Source organism: Triticum aestivum, chromosome 3A (genome assembly GCF_018294505.1).
Source record: "Triticum aestivum cultivar Chinese Spring chromosome 3A, IWGSC CS RefSeq v2.1, whole genome shotgun sequence".
Lineage (NCBI taxonomy): Eukaryota > Viridiplantae > Streptophyta > Magnoliopsida > Poales > Poaceae > Triticum > Triticum aestivum.
In genome coordinates, this window is record NC_057800.1 from 409,960,640 (window position 1) to 409,970,168 (window position 9,529).

At 54.3% G+C, this 9,529-nt stretch overlaps 2 protein-coding genes across 2 annotated transcripts in view; both read right to left on the bottom strand.

Annotated features, from left to right (window-relative positions):
• Nucleotides 1-6,388: 6,388 nt before the first annotated feature.
• Nucleotides 6,389-7,717, bottom strand: LOC123056918 (transcription factor HEC2). The gene is made up of 2 exons (XM_044480138.1): nucleotides 7,632-7,717; nucleotides 6,389-7,251 (listed from the first exon to the last, which is right to left on the bottom strand). The coding sequence occupies exons 1-2, from the start codon at nucleotides 7,715-7,717 to the stop codon at nucleotides 6,684-6,686; spliced, it is 654 nt and encodes a 217-aa protein (XP_044336073.1). The 3' UTR covers nucleotides 6,389-6,683.
• Nucleotides 7,718-7,799: 82 nt separating this feature from the next.
• Nucleotides 7,800-9,529, bottom strand: part of LOC123061446 (probable inactive receptor kinase At2g26730) — a 5,852-nt gene continuing 4,122 nt past the window's right edge. The window contains exon 2 of the mRNA XM_044484567.1: nucleotides 7,800-8,760. Coding sequence (XP_044340502.1) covers nucleotides 8,105-8,760 — 656 coding nt within the window. The 3' untranslated portion in view covers nucleotides 7,800-8,104. The remainder of the gene's footprint in view (nucleotides 8,761-9,529) is intronic.

Below are 9,529 nucleotides of genomic sequence, written 5' to 3' on the forward strand. Positions count from 1 at the left end.
CCCGAGATCCGCCGGTTTTGACACCGACACCCTAGTATTCAGAAGGCCGAATTTGGGGCGCTATACACGCCTAAGCCGGACAAGGCTGACTCCTCGCCAGAAGAGGAAAAAGTCTTTAAGGACTTGAGACCTCTCGAACAGCGACCAGTCTCTCGCCTTATCATGACAGTCAGTTTTCGGCTTTCTCTACTGAGGTGCTCGTCCGGAAGAACCGGGACACAATCACAGTAGTTCTCCCACCGCTACCTTAGCCTATATAGCGGAACGTAAGGTACCAAAGCATGGGAGCCGTTCAATCCCAATTATTGACCCAAGACATGATTCAGAGCTGATGCATATAATGCTATAAGTTCGGGATGCCGCACTGTCGAAAGTGTTCGGACTTCTCGCGTCGTATTATGGGGTAAACGAAAGCCCCTGGCGTACTCACCGTACTCGAATGTACGGGTGCGGATTGTCGTGAATGGACATATAAGAAAAAAAGGATGAATAATGCAATAATAGACTAATTCTATGCATTGTTATTTAAATAATACGTCGAAGCGTATTGGTACAAGTAGCAATAAGCAGAAGGTAGGACTATTTGACATGTCCTATCCAAGGGCAAGCTACGTATGGATAGTAGAAAGCGGGTATATCGATTAATATTAGAGACCACCTGAGGGTTCCCGTGTACATCTTAGCTTCTTGCCGCCTTGGTTGTTCCTTCCCGTAATGCGTCCGGCAATCGTTCTGCCGAAAAGGGCTTCCAGAGAGTTAGGCCCTGAAAGAGAAAAGAAATGATAAAGGTATACAGCCCCTAGGGTGGTTAAGCCGCATTGCGGGACGTGCCCTTATCGTGCCCCCGCCTATGTCCATGGTATTTTCAGTGCGTAATTATGTACGCGCAGCACGGATTTCGTCGCTTGACTAGGACTGGGATGGGGGCGAATTGCTAGGCGAGCTCTGAACGTGCCAGGCGATCCTGTTGCAGTTTACTCCGGACTCGCTTGAAGGTGTCCGGGGACTGTATTGCCGAATTAGTGGTTTGCCGTAAAAGGCTGCTTTGTGCTTCTGCTGCGAGGGCCGCAGTGTGCTCTTCCGTACGGAGCAAGCGTTCTGTGTTTCCATTTATTGTTATGACCCCCTAGGTCCTGGCATCTTGAGCTTGAGGTATGCGTAATGCGGTACTGCATTAAATTTTGCAAATGTTGTTCGTCCAAGCAGTGCGTGATAGCCACTGCGAAACGGGACGATATCAAAGATTAACCCTCGCTTCGGAAGTTGTCCGGTGATCCAAAGACCACTTCCAGTGTGATTGAGCCCGTGCAATGGGCCTCTACACCTGGGATGACATCCTTAAAGGTGGTTTTGGTGGGTTTGATCCTCGAGGGATCGATACCCATTTTTTGCATTGTATCCTGATAGAGCAGGTTCAGGCTGCTGCCGCCGTCCATAAGGACTCGAGTGAGGTGAAACCCGTCGATGATGGGGTCTAGGACTAGTGCGGCGGATCCGCCATGACGGATACTGGTGGGGTGGTCCCTGCGATCAAAGGTGATCAGACAAGCGGACCATGGGTTGAACTTTGGAGCGACGGGCTCCATCGCATAGACGTCCCTTAGTGCACGCTTCCACTCCCTCTTGGGAATGTGGGTTGCGTATATCATGTTCACCGTCTTCACTTATGGGGGGAACCCCTTCTGTCCTCCCGTGTTCGGCAGCCGGGGCTCCTCCTCGTCATCACTATCCAGCCCCTTGTCCTTGTTTTTGGCATTTAACTTCCTGGCCTGCTTGAACACCCATCATTCTCTGTTGGTGTGATTGGCTGGCTTGTCGGGGGTGCCGTGGATTTGACACGAGCGATCCAATATGCGATCCAAACTGGACGGAACCGGAGTACTTCTTTTAAATGGCTTTTTCCACTGACCGGATCTAGAGCCTCTGAATCCGGCATGGACTGTCGTATCATCGGTGTTATCGCCGTTGTTGCGGCGCTTTGGTCTGTTACGACGTGGTCTGCCGTTGGCATCTTTGGTATCCGAAGTTCCCGGATTCCTTGATGTGTTGTTGCTGCGAGCCAGCCAGCTATCCTCGCCCGCGCAAAAGCGGGTCATGAGTGTCGTGAGGGCTGCCATAGACTTCGGCTTCTCCTGGCCAATGTGGCGGGCGAGCCACTCGTCATGGATGTTATGCTTGAATGCCGCTAGGGCCTCTGCATCCGGACAGTCGACGATTTGGTTTTTCTTGGTCAGGAACCGTGTCCAGAATTGCCTGTCCGATTCCCCTGGCTGTTGAGTTATATGGCTCAAGTCATCAGCATCCGGTGGTCGCACATAAGTGCCCTGGAAGTTGTCAAGGAATGCGTCTTCCAAATCCTCCCAACTGCCGACGGAGTCTGCTGGCAAGCTATTCAGCCAATGCCGAGCTGGTCCTTTGAGTTTTAGTGGGAGGTACTTGATGGCATCTAGATCGTCACTGCGAGCCATGTGGATGTGAAGGAGGAAATCCTCGATCCATACAGCGAGATCTGTTGTACCATCATACGAGGTTTAAAACCCTCCGGGAATTCGTGATCCATAACTTCATCAGTGAAGCATAGGGGGTGTGTGGCGCCTCTGTGCCGGGCTATATCACGACGCAGTTCATATGAGTCTTGTCTGCTGTATTCGGCCCGGCCAGATTTATCTTTGGTGTATCCGGCGCGACGATCATCGTCCCATGTTGGCGCGCGCGCCCTTGACCCGTATATTGACCTTGCAAGTTTTGCTCTGCTGTCCAGTACATCTCGCAGGTCCCGTGTGTTGCCCCGAGCCTTGGTATTTTTGATTGAGTGGCGGCGGGGTGCAGGCTGAACTTCAGGTTGAAACGCCTTCCTGGCTCGGCCATGCGGCGGCCGGTCAGCCGCATCGTACACTGGTGATGGAGATTTCAATGCTTCCTCCTCTAGGTGAGGTAGCAACCTGCATTTTTGGTAACTCTTGGAGGGGCGCTCGAGTTCGTATTCCTCGGCCGCAAGGACTTCGGTCCATCTGTCTGCTAGCAAGTCTTGATCAGCTTGAAGCTGTTGTTGCTTTTTCTTTAGGCTATTTGCTGTGGCCATAAGCCGGCGCTTGAAGCGCTCCTGCTCGACGGGATCCTCAGGCATGATAAATTCTTCATCGCCGAGGCTCACCTCATCTTTGGAGAGAGGCATATAATTGTCCTCCTCCGGTTCTCCATCTGCCGCCTGCTCTGGAGGGCTAGCTTGTTCATCCTCCCGCTCTACATCATACTGGAGGGGGTTGTGGTTGTCTTGGGTGCTATCTGGAGTTTTACTATCTCCTGTGCTGGTATCACTACTTTTGCTGTGGCGGGACTTAGAGCGGCGCCGCTGACGTTGGTGCTTGGGTTGCTTCTTGGAGGGGTCATCCTCCGCTGTCTCGTCGCCATTGCCTTTTTGGGAGTGTCCACCATGTATATATCATATGATGAGGTGGCGGTCTAGCGCCCTGTGGGCGGTGGTTCCTATTCGTCTCCTGCATCGTCGTCCATACCGTCGATGTCTTCGGAGTCGAAGTCGAGCATGTCGGTTAAATCGTCGACAGTGGCTACTAAGTGGGTGGTGGGTGGGCAGCGAATTTCTTCGTCGTCCGCATCCCATTCTAGCCGGACATAGTTCGGCCAAGGCTCTCCCGACAAGGAGAGAGACCTTAATGAATTTAGCACATCGCCGAAAGGCGAGTGCCGAAAGATATCCGCGGAGGTGAACTCGATGATCGGCGCCCAGTCGGATTCGATGGGCACGGATGCAGGCGGCTCGGAGTCCGTGGCCAGAGACGAGTCCAGTGGTTTGGCGACACGGCTCTCGTAAGGGGTGAAGTCAGTATCCGTCTCTATCGCCACTAAGAGTGCGGCCTCCATGGCGGGGTCTATCCCTCCGCTCTCGGATGGCGCAATTTGCTCCGAATTGACGGCCGGAGTAGTTGCAGATGCGATCTCCCACATACTGTCCGACAGCAGAGTTACGTCATGCTCATCGTGACTGTGCGGTGCACCTGGCATGGGCTCGAATCCGTTGAAGATCAAGTCTCCGCGGATGTCGGCAGTGTAGTTTAAGTTTCCGAATCTGACCTGATGGCCAGGGGCATAGCTCTCGATCTGCTCCAGATGGCCAAGCGAATTGGCCCGTAGTGCAAATCCACCGAATACGAAGATCTGTCCGGGAAGGAAAACCTCACCTGGACCGCATCGCTACCGATGATCGAAGGAGCCATCAAGCCTTACGGTGACAACACAGTGGAACTCTCAATGAAAGCACCAATGTCGGTGTCAAAACCGGCGGATCTCGGGTAGGGGGTCCCGAACTGTGCATCTAAGGCGGATGGTAACAGGAGGCAGGGGACACGATGTTTACCCAGGTTCGGGCCCTCTTGATGGAGGTAATACCCTACGTCCTGCTTGATTGTTCTTGATGATATGAGTATTACAAGAGTTGGTATACCACGAGATCGTAGAGGCTAAACCCTAGACGCTAGCCTATGGTATGATTGTATGTTGTCCTACGGACTAAACCCTCCGGTTTATATAGACACCGAAGGGGGCTAGGGTTACACAGAATCGGTTACAAGGGAGGAGATCTACATATCCGTATTGCCTAGCTTGCCTTCCACGCCAAGGAGAGTTCCATTCGGACACGGGACGAAGTCTTCAATCTTGTATCTTCATAGTCCAACAGTTCGGCCAAAGGATATAGTCCGGCTGTCCGGAGACCCCCTAATCCAGGACTCCCTCAGATGTCAAATGTGGACACAACCCTCTTGGTAATTCGAAACAAGACGTTCAAAAAATTGGAATAGCTTGCACCATAGCTTTCACCAAAACTTCCTTGCCAACAGCCGACAAGGATTTCTCAATCCATCCAATCACCTTTTCCAGAGTCTATCCTTTAGGTACTTAAAAGATCCATTCCTTGATGAACACACATCTGAAGGCAAGCCTAGATAACGCTCACTTGGGGATTCATTAAGAACAAGCAGAATATTTTTGATCAATTGATGAGTGTCATTGGGGCAATCTTTACTGAAGAAAATTGACGATTTATCACCATTGATTGTCTAGAAGCCTAAAAATAGTTATCCAACAGAGTGGACACCTCCTCCGCCCATTCTCCCAAACCCTTGCAGAACAACATGTTGTTGTTGCAAACAAAAGGTGATTACCCGGCGGTGCCGACTATGCCACTTTAACGCCTGCAAGGTGTGATGAGTGAACACTGGATTTCAAAAGACCTGAAAGGCCCTCTACCGCAAACATGAAGAGATAGGGTGAAACTTGATCACCTTGACAAAAACCTTGTTTAGGCATGGAGGACTTCCTCGTTCCTATCCCAGGCGGCGTGGGACTCCGCCTCCGCTACCTCGGTCTTGAGGGCTATCGCGGCTAGTTCCTCGCACGGTGGCCACACCGCAGTGGTCGGGCCATGACAAATGCCAACATCGACCTCCGATTCGGAGCCCGACGCAGCGGGGACGAGGCGCCACCGCAAGGGTGGCGTCGCCAACCGATGGTCGCCTCGTCCTGCGAGGCCGCAATCACACGCCTCAAGCCGCTGGCACCGTCGGATCCAAGCGTCATTTGCACGGGTGCAATAGATTCACGTCGAAGCGACTTCGACTGCGGAGCTGCGGTCCCGAGACTGGCGGAGAGCCAGTCGGATAGCCAACTCCTCTTCGTCTTGGTCCTAGTCGATGGATTGAGAGATCTCCGGGTCAGATCTGCTGCCCACCATTCAAGTGAAGGCCAAAGATTGCCAGGAGATTGAGGGCGGAGTGGAATAGCTATGGTTTGATCAGGATGTGAATAGGGATGAATATATGTTTCTTTTAGCAACAAGGACGAATATATGAGGGGTCATGATGAACCATAGTGGGCCGGATCTCACATGACGGACGCTTCCGGCCGTGACTGTACGTCCTCATATCTGCCACATATAAATTGGGTATGGGGGTGCGGCCACATATAAATTGGGTATGGGGGTGCGGCCAGTCAGCCCAAACGTTTGGATTTTTTGTCCAAAAGGACCCCCTGTCGAACGCTATTGTCAAAAAGGACTATCTGCAGATAAAAACGTCAAAAAAGACCCTCTGACTAGTGGCGGCAGGTGCGGCAGGCGACACGTGGCACCTGCCGCCACGCCAGGAGGCGGCGGGCCCCGCCGCCACCGCAGGAGGCGGCCGCACGGTGCCCAACAAATTCGGCACAGTGCAACGGAACGGGTGAGGCCAGGTGGGCCACGCCGCCACTGGCTGAGGCGGCCGCTGCTGCCCATGCCGCGCCCAGGCCGACAGCAGCATCTTCACGGGAAGCGAGGCGCGGGCCCGGCCGCCACCGGGTGAGGCGGCAGCGCGCATGCGGCCCGACAGCTTGGACGGGCTTGCGAGTCCAAAAAAAGCTTGGAGCAAACCACGTACGAGCTAGCTAGCATGCGGTAACAACGACAATAAATGTAACTAGAAGGTTCCTACTACACATCTTTACACACATGCATGCATGTGGCCATGCACACAGCCGCACAGAGCTACAGAAATCATCCGAGGAACTCCAAAAGCGATCGAGGACGACGAGCTGGTGCGCGCGGCGCGGGCCGGCGACAGAAACGGAAGGATTATTGAATCACTATCATGGTAGCTGAAGCGTCGACGAGCCGTGCTGATGAGGATGGGCTACCACGGCGCGTGCTGAAGGGCGGGGTAGGCGAAGGCAGCGGCACGGTGGGCGGCCGCGCCGGTGGCGGCGGCGGCGAGCTCGAGCGACTGCACCTGGGACTTGAGGAACTTGACGTAGTGGATGGCCTCGTCGAGCATGGAGGCGGTGTCCATCTTGGTGCCGCCGGGGACGAGGCGCTGCAGGACGCGGATCCGCTCGCTGATGCGCTCCCGCCGCAGCCTCGCCGCCACGCTCTGCGGGTCCTTGGAGGTCCGCACGTTGCGGCGCTTCGGCGGGCGCACCGCCTCCGGGTCGACCTCCACCGGCTGCAGCGCCGCGATGTGGAAGATCATCTCCCGCATCGCGTCCGAAGACGACGGGGAAGAGTACCCCTGCGGCGTGCCGCCGGCGCCATCGAAGACGGCGGCGCCCGGGGACACCACGTACTCCTGGTGCACGCATGGGCGCTGCCGCCTCACCCGGTGGCGGCCGGGCCCGCGCCTCGCTTCCCGTGAAGATGCTGCTGTCGGCCTGGGCGCGGCATGGGCAGCAGCGGCCGCCTCAGCCAGTGGCGGCGTGGCCCACCTGGCCTCACCCGTTTCGTTGCACTATGCCGAATCCGTTGTGCACCGCGCGGCCGCCTCCTGCGGTGGCGGCGGGGCCCGCCGCTTCCTGGCGTGGCGGCAGGTGCCACGTGTCGCCTGCCGCACCTGCCGCCACTTGTCAGGGGGTCCTTTTTGACGTTTTTATCTGCAGATAGTCCTTTGACAATAGCGTTCGGCAGGGGGTTCTTTTGGACAAAAAATCAAACGTTTGGACTGCATTTGCCAGATTCGGTTGGTCAGAACAATGACCGGGTAGGCCGGATGTTTGGGGCGGATATGGAGCTCCGGTTGTAGGTGCTCTTAGCTACGGCCATGCCGCATAATTTGCTCGAGAAAAGAAATCATGTGAAGGCAATGTACCTCTGCTGTTGCATCGACTTGCAAAGGGCAAAATGACGAGGTACAAGCATGTAGCCCAGACCAGTGAGCAGTGACACAATTCGCATGGTATTATTGATGCTTAAACAAGAAATGGATTCTTTCCGGAGTTAACTTGCTCCCGGCACAACACGTATCTACTCACTCCAGAGTCCAGGATGGGAGTATATCAATCACAAACGGGAGCGAACGGCACAAAAAATATACATTTCCATTGGCCTAACCGCCATGCTCCCCCACCCGCTAAACCCCCAGCTACCTACACCGTCAACTCTCGAACTCGTCACCGTCGTCCCTTCTCCGGTCGGTTGTTTACCGCCGGCGAAAAATCGACTGAAACCGTAAAAAAAATGAATAACAATTGCAAAAAAAGAAAAAAAAACTTGGGCAAAGAACATGACATAGAGGCGCCAGGACACTATTATCTATGCAATTTTAACTTTACTCAGACGGAATTACGGCGTCGGGGCGGCCGGAGGTGTGCCCCTCGACCGCTCCTCCTCCGGGGTGCCCCGCGCGCTCTCCTCGGTTGTCGTCTGGCCATGGCCACCGCCGATCTCCTCGATCATTCTGACCACGTCCGGGGCGTCCGGCCGCGCGTCCGGCACGGTGGCCACGCACGCCATGGCCACCTGCAGCAGTGCCACCATCTCCTCCTCGGCGCTCGCGCCGAGCCGCACCAGCTCGACGTCGAACACCTCGGCGGTCCACTCCTCGCGCACCACGGACTGCACCCACCGTGGCAGGTCCAGCGTGCCGTCGCCCTCGAGGGACGCGTGCGTCGGGGACTTGCCGGTGAGAAGCTCCAGCAGGAGGACGCCCAGGGAGTAGACGTCGGCCTTGAACGTGGGACGGCGCGTGTCCACGACCTCCGGCGCGCGGTAGCCGCCGGCGCCGGCGCGGGTGGACGACGGGGCGAAGATCGGGTGGAGGCAGAAGTCGGAGAGCGCGGCGGCGTCGTAGTCCGGTCGGAGCAGGACGTTGGAGGACTTGACGTTGCCGTGCGCGAGGTTGTGCGCGGAGTGCAAGTGCGCAAGCCCGCGAGAGGCGGACAGCGCCGAGAGCATGCGCGCGTCCCAGTCCATCGGCGTCCGGCCGGAGCCCCGGCTCCCTGCATGTGCATGCAAATTTCCCGGTGAGAAATATTTGACGAATGGCACTAGCAAAATCGCAAAGTGCAAAACTAAAATTTTGCAAGGACTATCAGCATTTCATGGTGTTTGCCACGCCTTTTTTTTAGTTTCGGCAGTATCTTAGTTAACTATAAACACAGTGAAGAACCAAAACGAATATTGACTAAATTTTCTTTTGCGCAAGAAACCAATAATAAGACGTGCCGCGTCCGTGAACTAACAACTTATATAGTCTGCTGCTAATCTAAAATACCCAGAGTCATGCAAGATTGAAGAATCCAAATCAATCATCTTGAACTGGTCCATGATTAAGGGGCGGAGGTTGGTCACACACAATTAGTTTTTTCAACCAAAATGTGGTACAGAGAACGCAGGCTGCAACGTAACAAAGAGGGCAGCTCATGTCCATTGGACATCAACAACCACAACCGAAACAATCAATCGGCTGCCGTAGTAGGTTAAGTAGGACCGAAATTAAATCGACAAGAGACTATAGAACATAGGAAATATATAGTAAGTACATATATTTTTCCGGCCACTAAATAAGCGCATCTGGCAGGTACATTCTAGACTAATACATGCCACTTTCCGGAAGAAAAAAAACATATAATTGTTCATGGCAGACCTTCAAACACACCGGAAATGGTAGTGGTCACAAACAACGCTGGTAGTCATACTTGCAGAAGACAAGCTTCAATTGAAAAAAAAAACACAATGGGACACTACCAACTACCATCAATATACAAA